The 21727-nt window shown below is 40.5% G+C and overlaps 1 protein-coding gene and 1 long non-coding RNA gene across 16 annotated transcripts; one reads left to right on the top strand and one right to left on the bottom strand.

The window, feature by feature from the left end:
• Positions 1-653: 653 nt before the first annotated feature.
• On the bottom strand, positions 654-7374 carry LOC103451072 (probable LRR receptor-like serine/threonine-protein kinase At3g47570). 3 transcript variants are annotated; one of them, XM_029088401.2, is made up of 5 exons: positions 6866-7374; positions 5751-5821; positions 4944-5108; positions 1371-4027; positions 654-1258 (listed from the first exon to the last, which is right to left on the bottom strand). In XM_029088401.2, exons 4-5 carry the CDS (start codon positions 3919-3921, stop codon positions 891-893), a joined length of 2919 nt encoding a protein of 972 aa, XP_028944234.2. In that variant the 5' UTR covers positions 3922-4027; positions 4944-5108; positions 5751-5821; positions 6866-7374; the 3' UTR covers positions 654-890. The 3 variants fall into 3 exon arrangements, with proteins under 3 accessions (XP_028944234.2, XP_070663607.1, XP_070663608.1); XM_070807506.1 differs by having other exon boundaries at positions 1371-4022; XM_070807507.1 differs by having other exon boundaries at positions 5751-5816.
• A 704-nt stretch (positions 7375-8078) lies between these two features.
• Positions 8079-19877, top strand: LOC103450887 (uncharacterized). Of its 13 annotated transcripts, none has more exons than XR_011572796.1 (7): positions 8079-8395; positions 8680-8805; positions 8925-8977; positions 9864-10010; positions 10120-10233; positions 10384-10600; positions 19577-19877. It is a non-coding gene; the product is annotated as an uncharacterized lncRNA (long non-coding RNA). The 13 variants fall into 13 exon arrangements; XR_011572795.1 differs by having other exon boundaries at positions 8086-8395; positions 10120-10217; XR_011572793.1 differs by having other exon boundaries at positions 8086-8395; positions 8680-8830; positions 10120-10217.
• The last annotated feature ends 1850 nt before the right edge of the window (positions 19878-21727 follow it).

Here is a 21727-nt window from a genome sequence, read left to right as displayed (position 1 = left end):
ATATCCGTGGTTAAATTGAACTTTTTATAACGAACATTTTTGCCTGTGGTCAATCAGCCTTGGTAGATGTGGTGTTGTGGTCTAGTTATAACTCATTGTCAGCTTTAGTGTGCAGTTTGTAATATTTGAATCTGCCATTTTTTATGTAATTATCATATTGTAATAAATTTGTATACATATTAAATGATTTATTTATGTTTGGAAATTTTTTTAGAACGGGCGTTTGCCGTGGTTCAATTTATAATCCACAACGACCATAATGAGTGTGGTGTTAAATCTCAATCTACTACGGGCACAATCCGTGTTTATATTACATTTGACAACAGACACAATCCGTGGTAGAAACTAAGATTTTTTATTACAACCAAATTAATAACGACACAGTGCCCGTGGTGGATTTCAATCTATCATGGGCATTGACCGTGATAGATGAGCATCTTTGTACAAGTGAGACTTGCAATTGGGCAGCTTGAGATTCGGAATGCCCTTGAAGAATCTAGTGTTGACAACAATTGAAATTGCACTTTGATTTTCGAAACCACCTTACACTGATAGTGGCCAAGTCTGATAGGAAACTCAAATCACCATCTTTACAGCTTCCAAAATGATTTTATTGAATGTTGAGGGTTTTGAGGTTATGAATCTTTCAAAAATTTGCAATCCGTCAATGCGAATATTCAACAATTTCGTGGCACAAACTAGACTTTAATCGATGTGAATATTACAAAAAAAAAACCGAGTATAAGAAGTAGTAATACTCTTCACACAATGAACCTCATTGGTGATTATTTATATTGCAAACTTCCACATCTACTGTGGTAACATAAAAGCTAGACTTCACAGGCAATGCACGAAATTTCTCCATCACAAAAGCACATAAAAAAGAGTTTCTATCCAAGAAAAGTATTCCTAATGGAATGAAGTTCAGATGCAGCATAATTGATATTCTTTAGTCGATCTGTTGCGGATTCAGCAGAACAAGCAATTCCAATTCTAAATATTGAACTCAAGCACACCTCAACTTTATGAATTCTCATGTTGCATTGATTGGGATTCTCGTTCGTGCCTCCTTGAAGAAGTGGTGCATCTGCAATCTCAGTAACTTGCCCGGGGAGAGCCATCTTGACAAAATTATGAAGGTTCAAGCTATCACCAAACATGTTGTCGGTGGGTCTCTTCCCTGTAAACATCTCCAACAAGAGAATGCCAAAGCTGTAGACATCACCATTCGTCGACACCTCACTCCCCATGCCATACTCTACAATTCAAACATCACATAAGTGTATAAATAATTCTGTTTGAATTTTGTAAATTTAATACTCCAAAATAGAAAGGAAATATAATGAAATATATATCTAACATATATATACCTGGAGCTGCATAACCAACCGTTCCTCTTATTCCAGCGGAACTTGTCTGACTCTGAATTGCTGAAACATTACTCGTTACTTGTGAGAGAAATCTTGCTAATCCAAAGTCAGAAACATGGCCAGTTAATTCGTTGTCCAAGAGAACGTTGCTTGGCTTGAGATCACAATGAACTATTGGCGTTTCACAATGATTATGAAGATAATCCAGTGCACAAGCAACACCAATGGCAATTTCTAGCCTCTGAAGAAGACTTAACTTCTTGGGTATATGATCTCTTAACTCTTCAGTTCCAGTAGGTGGATGCAGCCACTCCTCTAAGCTCCCGTTGTTCATGAACTCATAAACTAGAGCCTTGAAATCATTACCATGAAAATCAACACTTGAACACACAGTTATAATCTTGACAAGATTTCGATGCCTAATATTTCTCAAAGCTTCACATTCGGCTATGAAACTCTTCGAACCTCCATGGCGTAACAAGTTAAACACCTTCACGGCAACAAGTTGAGCTTTATCATCCTCATCAAGAACTCCTTTGTACACAGACCCAAAACTACCAGCACCAATTAAATTAGCCTCTGAGAACCCGTCAGTAGCCTCGAGTAGAGTAGCATATGACACTTGCAAGATAGTGTTCCCCAAAGTGCTCAATGAAATTTCTTTCTTTTTCTTCCTTGACGAACAAAGAAAGAAATAGAAGAACACCATGGCTATTCCTAGAAGACTAAGTCCAAATACTAAAGGGAGTATTAGTTTGAAGCTACGAGACAATCTTCGTTTCTTGGTCTCATTAGACTTGCACTTGGGAAGCTTTAAATTAGCAACAGGGCTGCACAGATTAGTGTTGCCAACAATTGAAATAGCACTCGCATTTTTGAAAACACCTCCAGTAGGTACCATTCCCCAAAATTGATTGAATGATAAGTTCAGATTATTCAGGAATCTAAAACCTTCTAAAAATTTTGGAATTTCCCCTGAAAAATTATTGCGAGAAAGGTCTAGATCTCGAATCCCTCTCACTGAACTCATAGACAAAGGAATGGACCCATTGAAGAAGTTTCCTTGCAAATGCAGGACTTCTAAACTCTCACAACCACCAAGGCTACTGGGGAGTTCTCCAGATAGCATGTTATCAGAAAGATAAAGCTCACTTAGACTCTGGAAATTCCCAACCTCCGGGGGAAGGGAACCTGTGAAGAGGTTATTAGACAATTCCAAAGCAATCGATAAGGAGGGGAGTCTAAAAACTTGTTTGGGTATTGTGCCATTTAGGAGGTTATAAGAAAGATCCAACAATTGCAACCCATGGCATTCCCCCAGACCTGAAGGAATGCTGCCCTCAAGATAATTTCCATCCAACCGAAGATAGAATAACTTGGTTAAATTTCCTAAGGAAAGTGGAATATTTCCTGATAATTTGTTCATGAAAATTTCTAATGCTCCAAGGTTTGAAAGCTTACCCATGTCAGAGGGGATGTTACCTGTGAAGTTATTATTCCCCAAATCCAACGATTGCAAGCTCACCAGATTCCCTATCCCAGATGGGATGCTTCCACATATTTGGTTAAGGTGCACCCAAAACGTATCTAGTTTGGTTGAGAGATTGGATATTGACATGGGCAATGTCCCTCCAAAATTGTTGTTGCTTATAATCAACCATTGTAACTGGGTGGCATTGGTCAAGTCCGAGAGAAAACTTAAGTCACCATCTTTACCGCTTCCAATATTATTAAGTTCAACGTTGAACCGCTGGAGGTTGTAAAGCTTTTGGAGATTCGGTACCTGTCCGATTAGGTTGTTATCCCCAACTTCAAAAGCCCGCACACTTGTGACATTGAATATTGCGGGAGGTATGGACCCAGTAAGTAGGTTTGAGGCGACGCTGAAGACTCCGAGATTAGGAATACTTTTGCCAATATCTGATGGAATACTCCCTTGAATTTCGTTAAATGCCATGAAAAATGTAACAAGAGAAGAGAGGTTATAAATGGAGGAAGGGATGCTACCCGACAACTTATTTAACCCCAATCCCAAGAAGGTTAATTTTTTCAATTGGCCAAGAGAACTGGGGATGTTTCCCATCAAGTGATTACGACTAAGAACCAGTACCTGGAGAGACGAAAGGTTCCCCAAGGAAGGAGGGACCGGTCCCGTTACATTATTAGTTTCTAATGTAAACTTTTGTAGCTTCAACAGCAATCCAATTTCTGAAGGAATTTTACCCACCAACTTGTTGCGACTGAAATTCACATGGATAAGGTTGAAGCAATATGATATATTGTGTGGAATACTGGCACTAAACGAGTTAACGTCTAATCGCAATACCTGCAACCTACGCAAATTCCCAATTTGTGGAGGAATTGCATGACTGAAGCTGTTATTTCGCAGCCACAGTTCCCTTAGAAAACTTAGATTTCCAATGTTTGGGGATAGTTTCCCTACCAGATTTTGAGATTGCGGGTGTAGGGTAGTGACCCTTTGGTGATGTCGTCGACTGCACGTCACACCATGCCACATGCAAAAGTGCGTGGATTCGTTCCAGGAGCTCATCACGTTGTAATTATGAAGATCTTTGATGGCAAGCAGCGCCAGCCTATCCGTTGCGTTCCCTCCGAGTCCCGATTGCAGGGAGCTCCTACAGCAAACAAACCCTGCACTGAAAAGCAAGTATATTAAGATCAATTTCACAACCAAAACCCCCATTTCTGATCTGGTTAACCATATAACTAGAGAGAGAAGCAGAAAAAAATAGAGAGATGGGTGTTGAGTGAATTTGGTGAGTTCCATTTGTTACACGAGAAGGAAATTTATAGAAGGATAGGATCATAGGAGGAACAACTTTGGCTTGTTTTTTTAGACGACTTCACTAGCTTACTTCCACTACTTGGACCTATTGTCTGGGACTTTCGGTACGCCAAGGACCAAGACCCTTAAAGCACCTTGACTCCAGAAGCTGACTGGAAACATTTGGCAACCATCTAAAATGAAAGCTTTCTTAATTTTTAAACTTCATGGGGGCTCAAGACTCGAGAGCATTGATTGAAAATTGTAGAAGCATAGGATCATAGGAGGAACTTACACCACAGTTTCTGTTTCTTGAAAATTCAAATATGAGAAGGAATAAATCCAAGTAAATGATAACAACTTCGGCTTGTTTTTTTAGACGACTTCACTAGCTTACTTCCACTACTGGGCCCTATTGTCTGGCATTTTCGGTACGCCAAGGACCAAGACCCTTAAAGCACCTTGACTTCAGAAGCTCTCTGGAAACATTTGGCAATCATCCAAAATGAAAAAACATTTGGTTCAAGACTCGAGAGCATTGATTGAAATTTGTAACATTTGGTTCAAAATGAAAAAAAAAATCCAAGAAGAAATCCGGAGACAAATCCTCCAATATGAGCAAAGTTGTCCACGTGTGGTAGAATTCCCACTGCTAAGTTTATTATGATGATGAAAAGGAAAGTAAGCAATGCTGCCAACTGCGGATTGAAATCTGAAACTGTAAGATCAAAGGGTCGTGCACATACTATAAAGAGGTGCATCGTTGAGTATACAGAAACTTTATTTACCTTATTTACATACATTGTCCAATTTGATATGAGCTCTGAAAGCATGCTTCCGAGTAAACCAAAAAGTGCACCAGAAGCACCAACAGAAATACCATATTGAATAAAAAGAGCTGAAAGCAAACTCCCACCAAAACCAGACATGAGAATATAGGAAACCAATTCGAACTGCCGAAGAACAAATAAAAAAAAAATTAGAATTTCAAACCAATTAGTTAAAACAGTTCATCAAAACAACCGTACATGATGTAGATCAGCATCAAACTATTATTTTTTCAATCTTTTCAAATAGACGGCATCTTGAAACATTTCAAAATGAGGAACCATGTCTACATGTACTGGATATCCAAAACAATCCTTGTTCCCACAGATGTGATGGAAAACTGAAATAATCTCTCAGCTTTTGTTTCAAGCAATTTTATTCTATAAAATGAAATACTATGTCTAAAACTAAAGTTTGAACCCCATCTTCGGTGTATAAACTCTTTTCTTTGCTCACCGCTGAATAAAACGTCCTCTTGTTTCCATCAAACCTAGCAACATACTGGTGAAAGTTATAATGCAACCAGCACTACATGACCACTACTCTAGGATTACAATTCAATAAACAAATGCATAGAAATCCTCTGTAGATTAATCGCAAGGTAGGTGAAACCATCCGGAAAGTGTTTCTCTTCTAGATTTATGAAAGAAGTTTTGCACTTGGTAACTAATTTATTATTCTACAATTTATGTCGTGTGCTTTATCTTTTACTACAAGACTCAGCATATTGACAAGCACGTGGAAAACTCCAGCATGTAACCACATACATGAGATCAGCCGCCATCCCTAGTGTCGATGAACCACTCTCTGAACGTCTAGAGCACCCATCTTTTCTAACCTTCAGGATGAAAACATATGAGAAACAAGTTAGATACTTAGATGTGCAGCTGAGACCTATTGACCCTTATGGGGCATGTCTATAGCTCTTATTTCCATACAGATGATAGCTCCCTTGGCCTTGTAGTGCTACTTTTAGCAGTTATAGACTTTGGATGACACATACTGAAATGAGCACATTAAACAGCTTTAAAGAATGACAAACAAGTCCTTGAAGAACGCATACCCGCTCTTACCAGAGATATTATGACAAACAATTTCATTTTTCCATAATCATTCTAACATTGACCTCACAGAGCAAGGAAAGTCGAACGAAAATTTTGAAACTAAATCGCTAAAGAACACTACTGTAAAACTTTAACCCTGTAACATATTACAGGGGACATTTTGGTTAACATAGCAATCTAATCAAGCCAAGTAGTTCACTACTTGCAACTCTTCAAGTATTTCCGATAAGTGCAGAGCTCCCTTCTTCTTTGTTCAAGCATTTCCGATATGCCGACATCAAATAGACATCAAGCATTGCCTGAATGTCACTAAATACATAAACCCTCATTACCCGTCTAGCTCCTTTAAGTTTCTCAACTGATCGTAGATTCACTTCCATATTCACTAGGGTTCCCAAGTCCAACATTGATTAAAAGCAGAATTACATCAAGCTTCATGCAGTTCAACTATTTTCTTTACAAATATATGTAATATAACCAAAATTCTAAATCCACCAAGTCATAAAATTGACCAAAAAAAAAGGTAAAAACATAACTTTCACAATTACTCTTACCTAAAAAAGTCTCAACCTTGATTGATCCCACTCTAATTTCACAACAAAACCAATCCAACTATCCAACCCTTCTCATCATAGTTTCACCAAAAACACACAAACGAGATCAACTTATATGAAACGGTTCGCCGCCACTCCGGCAGTTCCCCACAATCCACAACTAAAATTTTCCAAATTTCCACATGTAAATACCCAATAAATCCCAAAACACAAATTTCAATCCAAAACTCCAAACCCCAACAAATAAAAGAGTGAAAGCTTTACGTGGTTTTCCTTGAAGGGCTGAAAGGAGAGGCGGCCGAGGAACCGACCAATGCAAGTGTCGGAGTTCTTGGGGCAATCGTTCACGAACATGGTCACCACAAAAACCACAATGTTGGCCACCACAATCGACGACACCAGCCATGACACCCACCTCTTCAACGGGCTGTAGTCGCTGAACGACCGCCGCGGCGTCGTGGTCTCCGGAGGCTGTCCCGCCGGGTGCACAACGTTGTCGCTCCGCCGTGGACTCACCACCTTTATCTCTAAGCTGCTCGGCGCAGCAGGTTGGCCTCTCTCCATAAAAGTCTCCCCTTTTTTCGTTTGTTTTTTTTTTGTCTTCAATCAAGGATTTTGATTCAGACCCAGAAACCCCATTTGGGTTTTGATTCGAATCTCATCGAAATCAAAATGTGGGACAAAATTGAATGAAATGGGTTTTGAATTTTGCCCTCTTTTTTTCTACTTTTTGGGGTTTTTCTTCTTCCAAAAAAGTCATTTACTTTTCTACTTTTTTTCTACACTTGGAAAGAAATTGTAAGAAAAAATATGAAGTAGAATTTATACAGCTAATCTATTTAATGGAATAAAACTTAGTAGAATTTTTACAGCTAATCCACTTAATGGTAGTAGTTCTTGTGTTGTTGTTGTGGTACGAGTCATTTTTATCCCAGTGCTACGTACTCTACAATTATATATACACACTAAAAGAGAAAATTGCCTAAAATGCTGTTTATTCTACAGTGTTATTCCATTTTTACCCCTTCTTTGTTTCTGTCGTCACTGTTTATTGTACAATGAGATTCCGTCTTTAGCCCTGCTTAGGGCTGGTTTGGTATTGCATAGCTTTGAAAAAAATTGCTGTGAGAATAAGCGGCTGTGCTGTGAGAATAAGCAAGCGGTTGTGAAATAAATCAGCAGAGCGTTTGGTAAACTTTTTTGTAAAAGTGCTTTTGGAAAAAAAAACAGTCTGATAGTGGGTCTTTTCATTAAAGGAGCACTGTAGCTCCGTGTGCTTTGAAAAAAAACCAGTTTTCTAAAGCTACAAATAGCAGCTTCAGCTTTTTCCTTTGATTTCAGCTTATTCTCATAGCAGATTCCAAAATAAGTTTTTTTTTTCAGTTTACCAAACACTTAAAACCTTCATAATTTTTTTTCATAGATATTTTTTTTTTAAGCACCTAGATCTTAGTCTTTGGTCTTTTATTTCATTTCTAGATTCTTCCTCCCCACACCGTTTCAGTCTGTCGACCCACCTTTTCTCTCTGCATGCTTCCCCACCGTGTGAGACTGTAAATTGTTTCTCCAAATAGTTTACCCAAAACACCGCCATCACTGATTCATCCAAATCCATTAATTCGCAGAATCGCGCCGCATAACCAGTCAACAAAGCAGAGCTCTCTTCGTCCACGGCAACCCATCGGTCCACCTCAACGCCGCGTGTGCAACAACTAGCACAATCCCAACCAGCAGCGGCACCCAAACATTCACCGTCGCCTGTAAAGAACAGCGGTAGAATCCATTTTGCTAAAGGTAAGCAATTTATCCTAATTTAGAATTTTAAAGTTCTACAAAAGCAGTTTATCTTCTCAAACACAATGGAAATTGGTAAGTTATACGGTATAAAAAATCTGATAAAATCCGAACAAGAAATTTAGGCCTGGGTATTAAGGATTATTTTTGGTTGTGAAAATCCGCAAAAAAACACAACTCAGAAACAACAATTGATAAAATATCGAACCCAACGTACCCATATGAGATTTTAAATTTTAACTTATTATTTTGATTTTTTTTTGTTTGTTGTATTTTAATTGCAGAAGATGAGCAAGCTGTTGTTTGGTTTTGGCCGGAGAAAGGGAAGCCACATGAATGCCCAGTCCAGTTTTCCAACATAATACACTCTGAATCGGAAGGAGAAGAAGAAACAGTTACAGTGTGTCAAAGTTTGTTACTTTTTTGGTGGCCTAAGTTGGGGCATAAGTTTTCCGATGCTTTGAGTGTTTGTGCTCCTTTTTCTTAATCTTCATAACAATCATTCTGATCTCTTCTTATCTCTGTGCAGACGTTTTCCAAAGTTGTTAGAAGTTGGGCATCAAAAAAGTTCATGACAGGATGGTGGGCATTTCTTTCTTCTGGCTTCTATTTCGTTCAAATCATGTTCATAAGCTATACTATTTTCTGTTTGATACTGTGTGTAAACCATCAATTCTATGTTGTGAGGAGGGTCAAATATCTTTAAAGTTGGTGGATTTGTGATTTTTCTTATGATTTAAAGTTGAAAGATGGAGTGCTTTAGTAGTGATAGGAATTTAAACTTAGATTGTCGGCATGTATTTATAATCTGTTTTTCTCTCTTTCTGAAAGTAGAAGTATATTACAAGTTAGCTAAGATAGAGAACTTGCCCCTTGCCAGATGAATTCAAGAAATGTACAACTTAGCTTATTACAAGTTTTAGACTGAGCCCATTTCAAATAATTTTACGCTAATGTCATGTATGTGTGGATTTTTTTTTTGATGCATCCGTTATGTAGTAGAGAGGTCGCACTTGGTGCGATGGCAAGTGCCTTCGCCCATGAGCGGTAGGTCTCGGGTTCGAGACTTGGGAGCAGCCTCTCCATAAATGGGGGTAAGGCTAGCCGACATTCACCTCTCCCAGACCCTGCGTAAAGCGGGAGCCTTATGCACTGGGTACGACCTTTTTTTTTTTTATCCGTTATGTAGTAGCTAATGAGATCAAAGCTTCGTTCTCCTTCTTTGAGATTGCTTTTTGCTCATATATATATATATATATCATATTAGCTGCTCACTCTTTGCTCTTTTGCAATGTGATCCTATTTCCAATAGCGATCACTTTCTATATCACATGGTGGTTTATTCACTTTGTGGATGGTTTCTTCTCTCCGATCTATGCTCAACTTGGAATAGACATTTTTGCTATGTAGCGTTCTGAAATGCATCCTTAAACCCATTATTTGATTGGTACATTCTAACTTGCATTAGTTATGGTCTTGCGGTTTGACGTTGCTGAGCCTGAGCTAAGTTATTGACAGCCCACCTCGCCCCGCGAATCGCCCAACTTGCAAGGCAGGAAGTTTACCACGTGATCTCAACCTCCTCATCATCGGCAGCAGCAGCGGCGACCACCAGGTTCACCTTTTTAATTTCATTTTAATTTTTTGCTTTTTTTAGTGGATTTAAGAAAATGAAACGGATGATAATTTATAATGGTGATTTTTTTTTTGATTTTTCCGTTCAGTGTTCTGAGTGATCATTGAGCTGTGATAGGTTGGTGTTGGATTCTGTAAAACAGTTTTACTTTGGATGTTTTTTTGGTAGCATAAGGCCTCGATAACGGTAAGCACTTCAAGAGGTATTCATAAAGAATCTGATCTGTTATAAAGTAGTTCATTCTTTGAAGTCAACCACAAATTTTAAATGCTATTGATTATACAATTATAGCAAATGGGTTAATCATTCTATTATCAACTCTCTCTCAGCTCACCACTCTCTCTCTCTCCAGAGCAACTCTCTCTCTGGTGCCTTTCCTTCTTTGGCCAACCTCTCTTCCCTCCAAGAAGTCTACCTCGACACTAACAACTTCACCTCCATTCCGGCCGGCTGCTTCACGGGCCTCTCGAGCTTGCAGATTTTTAGCATGAGCCAGAACGTCAATCTCGACTCTTGGGTTTTCCCCTCAGAGCTCACTGAAGCTTCCAGCTTGGTCACTTTCGCTGCAGGTAATGTGAATTTATATGGGTCGTTGCCTGATGTGTTCGATTTGTTTCCGAACTTGCAAAACCTGAGGCTTTCTTACAATAACTTTACTGGTCCTTTGCCCAAAACGTTTTCTGGATCTGGGATTCAGAACCTCTGGCTTAACAATCAGCTACTTGGTTGCAGAAAAAAAAAATTATTTGTTTGTTGTAAGTTCATATAAAAACTTCAAGCTCTGTTTTCCTTTTTTTGGGTTTTATTAGTTTATATGAATTTTAATATATTTTGTAAATGAGTAAAAGGTCGTACCCAGTGCACAAGGCTTCCGCTTTACGCAGGGTCTAGGAGAGGTGAATGTCGGCTAGCCTTACCCCCATTTATAGAGAGGCTGCTCCCAAGTCTCGAACCCGAGACCTACCGCTCATGGGCGAAGACACTTGCCATCGCACCAAGTAAATGAGTACAACAACAACAACAACAACAAAGCCTTTTCCCACTAAGTGGGGTCGGCTATATGAATCCTAGAACGCCATTGCGCTCGGTTTTGTGTCATGTCCTCCGTTAGATCCAAGTACTCTAAGTCTTTTCTTAGAGTCTCTTCCAAAGTTTTCCTAGGTCTTCCTCTACCCCTTCGGCCCTGAACCTCTGTCCCGTAGTCACATCTTCGAACCGGAGCGTCAGTCGGCCTTCTTTGCACATGTCCAAATCACCGGAGCCGATTTTCTCTCATCTTTCCTACAATTTCGGCTACTCCTACTTTACCTCGGATATCCTCATTCCCAATCTTATCCTTTCTCGTGTGCCCACACATCCCACGAAGCATCCTCATCTCCGCTACACCCCTTTTGTGTACGTGTTGATGCTTCACCAACCAACATTCTGTGTCATACAACATCGCTGGCTTTATTGCCGTCCTATAAAATTTTCCCTTGAGCTTCAGTGGCCTACGACGGTCACACAACACGCCGGATGCACTCTTTCCATCCAGCTCGTATTCTATGGTTGAGATCTCCATCTAATTCTCCGTTCTCTTGCAAGATAGATCCTAGGTGCGAAAACGGTCACTTTTTGTGATCTTCGCTAGATTGCTCCGGTCATTAGTGTGGATAAGTATATAAATGGATAGAGATAGGAAAGCAAACACAAGATGTACGTGGTTCACCCAGATTGGCTACGTCCACGGAATAGAAGAGTTCTCATTAATTGTGAAGGGTTTACACAAGTACATAGGTTCAAGCTCTCCTTTAGTGAGTACAAGTGAATGGTTTAGTACAAATGACATTAGGAAATATTGTGGGAGAATGATCTCGTAATCACGAAACTTCTAAGTATCGGAGTGTGGTGTCGTCTTGACTTGCCTTATCTGTCTCATAGGTAGATGTGGCATCTTCTCTGGAAGTACTATTCCTCCATCCAGGGGTGGTATCTTTAACTGGTGGAGATGCACAAGGTAATGTATCAATTTCACTTGAAGCTTACTTGTAGTTTCAGGCTTGGTCAAGCGCGATACAAACCATGTAGTAGGAGTCCCCCAAGTCGCCGAGCTAGGGGGTCTGCTGAAAGAGGTGACAGACAAGGTAAGCAATCAGAGCTCCGACTGATTGTTCACCTTCTCCCCATCTTGCAGCAGCATGAAGGATAAAGAGAAGAAAAATGAGAAGAGATGATATGAGATACTTTTGCTTTTGAAGAAGTAACTTTCCACAAGCTTATTCTTGAACTGAGCTGGAGGGTTTTCTGATTTCCTCCAGAGTATAAGGCCGACTGAAGAATTTGAGGGTCAAAACAAGTCCATCAAATCTAGAGTACGTTCCACCCTGCTGATATGGGATACTTTTGCTTTTGACAGAGTAATGGATGTATCGGCACGTGTGCTGTTACGCTTGTCTCCACATGCTTCCTTGTATCCTTCGCACTTGCCCTATCTGTTCCTCAAGCAGATGCGGAATCTTCCCTGGAAACATAAGATGTTGAAGATGAGTACTCGAGAGCAATGCCAGGTAAGTAATCAGGTAAGGGGTTCCAGGCAGTCAGTTCCTGGCGGGAAGCTTGATTCCAAGTGCTGACTGATTGCTCTCTTTCTCCTTGTCTTACAGGTAAAAACAAGGCCAAAAGAAAAGACAGGGAAAAAGCATGATATGGGATACTCTTGCTTTTAACCCTGATGATATGAGATATTCTTGCTCTAGTATGGCTTGTTTGCAGAGGTATTATCGGGGGGAAAGAAAGCTGAATATTTCGAAAGGCTTCGTTGGGAGTGCCCTCTCAGATATGATGAAGGGTTGAGCATTTTTGCAGGTCTGCCTGTCCGTTGGGAATAGAGGTTGACATATATAGGAGTCTCCCTAACAACAAGTAGTAATGCTATTCCTTTATCCTACTTGGTCATAGCACGGTAGTGGGAGCTGCCAGTTTCACATGTTTTAACTCTGTCAGAGCACTTTGAAAAAGTGGTCTGTGGTATCTGGCTCTCGAGATTCGGAGAACAATGCCTTTTCGATTTTTGAGAAAGCAATCATGCTGGGGTCTGACTCTCGAGATTCGGAGAGCAGTGTCTCTTCGATTTTTGAGGAAGTAATCATCTTGGGAGTCTGGCTCTCGAGATTCGGAGGGCGGTGCCTCTTCGATTTTGGAGCAAGCAATCTTGTTGGGAGTGTTGTCTCGAATGTGAGTAAAGGTTGGGCATGTTTGCTAGTCTACCTTGTCACGAAGCACAAAGGTTGACACACAGGGACTTTCCAATTATCCAGCAATGGTACTGTTCCTTTACCCTATTCGATTTTGAGAAAGTAGTCATGTTGGGAGTCTGGCTCTCGAGATTCGGAGGATGGTGCCTCTTCGATGTTGGAGCAAGCAATCTTGTTGGGAGTGTTTTCTCGAATGTGAGTAAAGGTTGGGCATGTTTGCTAGTCTACCTTGCCACGAAGCACAGAGGTTGACACACAGGGACTTTCCAATTATCCAGCAGTGCTACTGTTCCTTTACCCTTGTGGGTAATAATATGGTAGCTAGACCTTCAAAATTTATGTGTCTAAACTTTGTTAGTGCTGTTTCTTTGCTGTTCTTTTACCTTTCTTGGTCAGAGCGATGTAGTGGGAGCTGCAAGCTTCACGTGCTCAACTTTGGCAGAGAACTTTGGCAAAGTTATCTGTGGTACCCATGAGCTATTGTTGCGTGTGGGAAGTGGGTGATTGAACAGTAAGATTCATGTGCTTTCTACTTCACCAGAAGTCTTCGACAAAATGCCCATAATTTCTGCAAAGCTGAGTGCGTGTGACAGGTGCTGACAAGGCTAGAAAAGTAGGTGCCTCTTCGATTTCTGAGATCGGCCCTCGTGGTCTCTGAGCAGCCCAGCTTTTGAGAAAGCGAGCGCCTCTTCGATTGATTCGGAGAACGATGCCTCATCGATTTTTGAGAAAGCAATCATGCTGGGGGTCTAGCTCTCGAGATTCGGGGAGCAGTGTCTCTTCGATTTTTGAGAAAGTAATCATGTTGGGAGTCTGGCTCTCGAGATTCGGAGGGCGGTGCCTCTTCGATTTTGGAGCAAGCAATCTTGTTGGGAGTGCTTTCTCGAATGTGAGTAAAGGTTGGGCATGTTTGCTACTCTACCTTGCCACGAAGCACAGAGGTTGACACACAGGGACTTTCCAATTATCCAGCAATGGTACTGTTCCTTTACCCTCTCTTCGATTTTTAAGAAAGTAGTCATGTTGGGAGTCTGGCTTTTGAGATTCGGAGGATGGTGCCTCTTCGATTTTGGAGCAAGCAATCTTATTGGGAGTGTTTTCTCGAATGTGAGTAAAGGTTGGGCATGTTTGCTAGTCTACCTTGCCACGAAGCACAGAGGTTGACACACAGAGACTTTCCAATTATCCAGCAATGGTACTGTTCCTTTACCCTTGTGGGTAATAATATGGTAGGTAGACCTTCAAAATTTATGGGTCTAAACTTTGTTAGTGCTGTTTCTTTGCTATTCTTTTACCCTTCTTGGTCAGAGCGATGTAGTGGGAGCTGCAAGCTTCACGTGCTCAACTTTGGCAGAGAACTTTGGCAAAGTTATCTGTGGTACCCATGAGCTATTGTTGCGTGTGGGAAGTGGATGATTGAACAGTAAGATTCATGTGTTTTCTACTTCCCCAGAAGTCTTTGACAGAATGCCCATAATTTCCGCAAAGCTGAGTGTGCGTGTGACAGGTGCTGACAAGGCTGGAAAAGTAGGTGCCTCTTCGATTTCTGAGATCGGCCCTCGTGGTCTCTGGAGAGCCCAGCTTTTGAGAAAGCGAGCGCCTCTTCGATTTCTGAGATCGGCCTTCGTGGTCTTTGAGCAGCCCAACTTTTGAGAAAGCAAACGCCTCTTCGATTTCTGAGATCAACCCTCGTGATCTCTAAGCAGCCCAGCTTTTGAGAAAGCAAACGCCTCTTCGATTTCTGAGCAGGCGCCTCTTCGATTTCTGAACCTCCGTCGAGTGCAGATTTTTATAGGGACTGACATTAAGTTCCAAAGCACACTTGAATCTCCACCAGTAGAAGCTTCATTCTTGCACTTCTAAGATCTTGATTTGTCCGACCTCTTCTCTCTTCAACACCTTTGAAAATGTCTGGCCCATCCGACCGTCGTTTTGACTTGAACCTTGTTGAAGAGGCAGCCCCGCCTTCTCCAGACAACATATGGCGCCCATCCTTCGTCTCCCCTACTGGTCCTCTTACCGTTGGGGATTCCGTGATGAAGAATGATATGACCGCTGCGGTGGTGGCCAGGAACCTTCTCACTTCCAAAGATAACAGACTACTTTCCAAACGGTCTGATGAGTTAGCTGTTAAGGATTCGCTGGCTCTCAGTGTTCAGTGTGCAGGTTCTATGTCTAATATGGCCCAACGCCTATTTGCTCGAACCCGCCAAGTTGAATCATTGGCGGTTGAAGTGATGAGTCTCAAACAGGAGATTAGGGGGCTCAAGCATGAGAATAAACAGTTGCATCGGCTCACATATGACTATGCTACAAACATGAAGAGGAAGCTTGACCAGATGAAGGAAACTGATGGTCAGGTTTTACTTGATCATCAGAGATTTGTGGGTTTGTTCCAAAGGCATTTATTGCCTTCGTCTTCTGGGGCTGTACCGCGTAATGAAGCTCCAAATGATCAACCTCTGATGCCTCCTCCTTCTAGGGTTCTGTCAAGTACTGAGGCTCCAAATGATCCCCCTCCGGTGCCTTCTCTTTCTGGGGCTCTACCGACTGCTGAGACTTCTCCTAAGCAACCTTTGTGAAGGCTCCCTCTTGTGTGTTTATTTTGACTCATGTATATGTACATATTTGTAGCTTATCGGGGATATCAATAAATAAGCTTTCCTTCATTTCAACGTATTGTGTTAAATACACCAAAGCCTTCTTCGCTAAGTTCTTTGAATTTTCTTTTGTTGAAGCTTGTATGTTGAAGCTTTCTGAGTGGAGCATGTAGGTTGGGGTAGTGTTCCCTTAATTTCCCGAGTGAGGAAAACTTCTCGGTTGGAAACTTGGAAAATCCAAGTCACTGAGTGGGATCAGCTATATGAATCTTAGAACGCCATTGTGCTCGATCCTGTGTCATGTCCTTCGTTAGATCCAAGTACTCTAAGTCTTTTCTTAGAGTCTCTTCCAAAGTTTTCCTAGGTCTTCCTCTACCCCTTCGGCCCTGAACCTCTGTCCCATAGTCGCATCTTCTAATCGGAGCGTCAGTAGTCCTTCTTTGCACATGTCCAAACCACCGTAACCGATTTTCTCTCATATTTCCTTCAATTTCGGCTACTCCTACTTTACCCCGGATATCCTCATTCCTAATCTTATCCTTTCTTGTGTGCCCACACATCCAACGAAGCATCCTCATCTCCGCTACACCCATTTTGTGTACGTGTTGATGTTTCACCGCCCAACATTCTGTGGCATACAGCATCGCCGGCCTTATTGCCGTCCTATAAAATTTTCCCTTGAGCTTCAGTGGCATACGGCGGTCACACAACACGCCGGATGCACTCTTCCACTTCATCCATCCAGCTTGTATTCTATGGTTAAGATCTTCATCTAATTCTCCGTTCTTTTGCAAGATAGATCCTAGGTAACGAAAACGGTCGCTCTTTGGTATTTCTTGATCTCCGATCCTCACCCCTAACTCGTTTTGGCCTCCATTTGCACTGAACTTGCACTCCATATATTCTGTCTTTGATCGACTTAGGCGAAGATCTTTAGATTCCAACACTTCTCTCCAAAGGTTAAGCTTTGCATTTACCCCTTCCTGAGTTTCATCTATCAACACTATATCGTCTGCGAAAAGCATACACCAAGGAATATCATCTTGAATATGTCTTGTTAACTCATCCATTACCAACGCAAAAAGGTAAAGACTTAAGGATGAGCCTTGATGTAATCCTACAGTTATGGGAAAGCTTTCGGTTTGTCCTTCATGAGTTCTTACGGCAGTCTTTGCTCCTTCATACATATCCTTTATAGCTTGGATATATGCTACTCGTACTCATTTCTTCTCTAAAATCCTCCAAAGAATGTCTCTTGGGACCCTATCATACGCTTTTTCCAAATCTATAAAGACCATGTGTAAATCCTTTTTCCCATCTCTATATCTTTCCATCAATCTTCGTAAGAGATAGATTGCCTCCATGGTGGAGCTCCCTGGCATGAACCCGAATTGGTTGTCCGAAACGCGTGTCTCTTGCCTCAATCTATGCTCAATGACTCTCTCCCAGAGCTTCATTGTATGACTCATTAGCTTAATACCCCTATAGTTCATGCAATTTTGTACGTCGCCCTTATTCTTGTAGATAGGCACCAAAGTGCTCGTTCGCCACTCATTTGGCATCTTCTTCGTTTTCAAAATCCTATTGAAAAGGTCAGTGAGCCATGTTATACCTGTCTCTCCCAAAAGTTTCCACACTTTGATTGGTATATCGTCTGGGCCTATTGCTTTTTTATGCTTCATCTTCTTCAAAGCTACAACCACTTCTTCCTTCCGAATTCGACGATAAAAAGAGTAGTTTCTACACTCTTCTGAGTTACTCAACTCCCCTAAAGAAGCACTCATTTCATGTCCTTCATTGAAAAGATTATGAAAATAACCTCTCCATCTGTCTTTAACCGCGTTCTCTGTAGCAAGAACCTTTCCATCCTCATCCTTAATGCACCTCACTTGGTTTAGGTCCCTTGTCTTCTTTTCCCTTGCTCTAGATAGTTTATAGATATCCAATTCTCCTTCTTTGGTATCTAGTCGTTTATACATATCGTCGTAAGCCGCTAACTTAGCTTCTCTGACAGCTTTCTTCGCCTCTTGCTTCGCTTTTCTATACCTTTCACCATTTTCATCGGTCCTCTCCTTGTATAAGGCTTTACAACATTCCTTCTTAGCTTTCACCTTTGTTTGTACCTCCTCATTCCACCACCAAGATTCCTTTTGGTGTGGGGCAAAGCCCTTGGACTCTCCTAATACCTATTTTGCTACTTTTCGGATACAACTAGCCATGGAATCCCACATTTGGCTAGCTTCCCCCTCTCTATCCCACACACAGTAGGTGATTACCTTCTCTTTGAAAATGACTTGTTTTTCTTCTTTTAGATTCCACCATCTAGTCCTTGGGCACTTCCAAGTCTTGTTCTTTTGTCTTACTCTTTTGATATGTACATCCATCACCAACAAGCGATGTTGATTAGCCACGCTCTCTCCTGGTATAACTTTGCAATCCTTACAAGTTATACGATCCCTTTTCCTCATTAGAAGAAAATCTATTTGTGTTTTTGACGACCCACTCTTGTAGGTGATCACATGTTCTTCTCTCTTCTTAAAGAAGGTGTTGGCTAAGAAGAGATCATATGCCATTGCAAAATCCAAGATAGCTTCCCCATCCTCGTTTCTCTCCCCAAAACCATGGCCACCATGAAAACCTCCATAGTTGCCTGTCTCCCTGCCCACGTGTCCATTTAAATCTCCTCCTATAAATAACTTCTCCGTCTGAGCAATTCCTTGCACCAAGTCTCCAAGATCTTCCCAAAATTTCTCCTTCGAACTCGTATCCAACCCTACTTGAGGTGCGTACGCACTAATCACATTGATAAGTTCTTGTCCTATTACAATCTTGATTGCCATCATTCTATCTCCTACCCTCTTGACATCTACAACATCTTGTACCAAGGTCTTGTCCACGATGATGCCAACACTGTTTCTCGTTCTATTTGTGCCCGAATACCAAAGTTTAAACCCTGAGTTTTCTAGATCCTTTGCCTTACTACCAACCCACTTAGTTTCTTGTAGGCACATAATATTTATCCTTCTCCTCACCATAACTTCCACTACTTCCATAGATTTTCCCGTTAAGGTTCCTATATTCCACGTTCCTAAACGCATTTTGCTCTCTTGAACTCTACCCTTCTGTCCTAGCTTCTTCACCCTCCCCCGTCTAATAGGATCAAAGTACTTCTTTTGTGTGTCCCGGGTAAAGTTGATAGGAGCATATGCTCTCAAACAACTTTGAGTGGAGTCGTTCGAAAAGAAGTTTCTATGGCCCCCTTGCTCATTTAACACTGCATCCGGGTGCCGATGGAGATACAGCGACCCTTGCTCACTTACCACTGTGCTCGGGCCACACAGCGCGCCACTTACGGGTGACGCCCTAGCTTTAGCGCGATGTGGTGTTAAAAAAGAGGCTAGATTTTGGATTTAATGGCTTCCAAATCAATCAGTTATTTCATTACGTAATTATCTCAACTTTATTCTTAAGTATTTCTCTTTATTTCTACAACAATGGTTTAAGGACTTCAGCTGGTACTCATTTAGTTATTTGTTAGCATGTTTTCTAAATAAATAAAAAAATAATGATTTGTTCACTGTTTGATCTTTCCATGAACTCTTTATGTCTCTATTTTTTCCACTTCTCAGTGTTTCAATATATTTGTATTTAGTTGATTAAATTTCTGTCTTTACAGTTTTAAAAAGAAGTTTCAAAGTGTTTCTGAATGCAGGACAAGAGAAGAATGTGATGGGCCCCAAGAACAGTGAAGTAAGAAAGGTAAAGCATGTGAATCATTTTTGTTGTACATAGGTTGTTAATATAAAGTTGGTATAATCAGGTGCAAATTGATGAAGTAAAGCATGTGAATCATTTTTGTTGTACATAGATTGTTAATATAAAGTTAGTATAATCAGGTGCAAATTGATGATGGGAGCAATTTATTTACTCTCTGATTTGTACTTGGAAAGCTGCCGTTTTAGTTGTACATCATCTCTTGATGCAAATTCAATAGAACATACATGCAAAGTAAAGACTTATTTCTACCATTTGGGCAATGTTCTTAAAAACGGCCAAAGCGCTAGGCGGTGGTGGCCCGAGGTGTTTTCTTGCAAATTTGTTGGAAAAATCGGCTGGGCTGGGCTCTAGGCGGTGCCTATGCGGTTTTTATTTTTGAAATAAATAAAAAACCCTATCTACATTACTATATTTTCATATTTTCCTCCTATTTTGCATTTTATGTGGTTTTAAATTGTGAATTTATTGTACATGTGTCATCCTATAATACTCTTCACTATGATTATGTGGCATATATGTTTAATGTGTTTTTAAATTTTGGACTTGTTGGATATTCTTTTTGCATTTTATTATTATTTTATTATCTTAATCATGGATTTCATACAAGTATAATTTTTTGTAAGTGTCAATATGCACTTATTTATAAGATATACATGAAATTTACCTAAATCCGCCTAGGCGTCCGCCTAGACCCATCCTAGCCGCCCAGGCACCCGCTTAGACTCCACCTAGCCGCCTTGGCGCTAGGCACTAGCCCGCCACCCGACTAGCGCCTAACATTTTTTAAAACCTTGCATTTGGGTTTAACTGCTTTGATCGGTTTCTAAATTATTTGGAGATGGGTGTTTTAAAATGTGGGTACAGTTTCAAAATCTGCAGCAAAGTGCGGGCATCTTTGCTTGTTAATACTACGTTGGATACCCATGCTATATATATTAGAAACAAGGACGGTGAATGTTGATAATGATTATGACTAGCCTTAACCTTGATCATTCTTCCCTCCTTTGCTTTATAAATCATGAAAAAAATAGGAACCTTCTGTGTTTGTCAACACATCGAACTATTGACCTCAAAAGAAGGGGAAGGGTGGATTTTATGGGGTACTTTGCAAGAAAATTCGAATCTGTTGGGGGCCAAATTTTGGTGGGAAGCTTGCATTTACAGTGATCCAACAATGCAGCTTCAGTGTGTTTTAGCTTTTAACATGGCCATCCAAGAAAAAGGAGAATCCATCAGTGAAAGGAACAAATGAAACTCACCTAGAAATTCAACAATTGGTATAACTCAGATTATCAAAGTAAACTATTAGTACAGTACAAAATATATATATATATATATATATATATATACACATACACACACACACATTTATGGAAGGATACGTGACACTAATTTTTTTACATGACTTTTGACACGTATTTTGTAGAACTCACTCCATAGTGCATTTCAACGCTCCAAATCGTCTATATTTTAGATCTTCCTTCAAAGATCATGTTTACCAAAAATCATCCAAATTTGAAACCATATGACCGTTGGATTTTCTTTGTAGAACTGCTTTCTTCACTACAAATGAATGCTTTAATGGTTTTGAATTTGTCTAATTTTTTGCAAGATGATTGATGAGCCTTTCAATGATCTATGTATGATGTTCTAAAAAATAGACGAGTCGGATCATTAAAATACATTACGGAGTAGACCCCACAAAAAACGTATGTCACGAATCTGCCCCTTATATTAGCTAAAGCAAAAAATGATGGTTTTTCTATAGAAGTTATGATAAATCGCCAAAATGGTCCCTAAGATTTGCATAATTCATCATTTTGGTCCCTAAGATTCCAAAACGATAAAGTGGTCCATAAGATTTTTCATCATCCATCATTTTGGTCATTCCGTTAAAAACTTCGTTAAGTGTCCCGGAGGAAGTTTGAGCAATTTTCAAAGCTTCGTAACTCAATCGTTTCTTAACCATATTAGACCCATAATGTATCAAAATGAAGATAGGAAAGTGTAGAATAAGATTATACCTATTTCAAAGCCCAATGATTGCCGGAGATGGCCGGAAAATACCCTCAAAGTTGACTGATCC

This window comes from Malus domestica, chromosome 11, assembly GCF_042453785.1.
Source record: "Malus domestica chromosome 11, GDT2T_hap1".
Lineage (NCBI taxonomy): Eukaryota > Viridiplantae > Streptophyta > Magnoliopsida > Rosales > Rosaceae > Malus > Malus domestica.
This window is presented reverse-complemented; position numbering and strand designations above follow the sequence as displayed.

Bases quoted from the DNA above. Each gene is read 5' to 3' on its own strand.
- LOC103451072 (XM_029088401.2), bottom strand. From the start codon at position 3,921: ATGAGCTCCTGGAACGAATCCACGCACTTTTGCATGTGGCATGGTGTG. The intron at 1,259-1,370 runs GTATATATATGT...TTTGAATTGTAG, and splicing joins GGTTGGTTATGCAGCTCCAG to AGTATGGCATGGGGAGTGAG.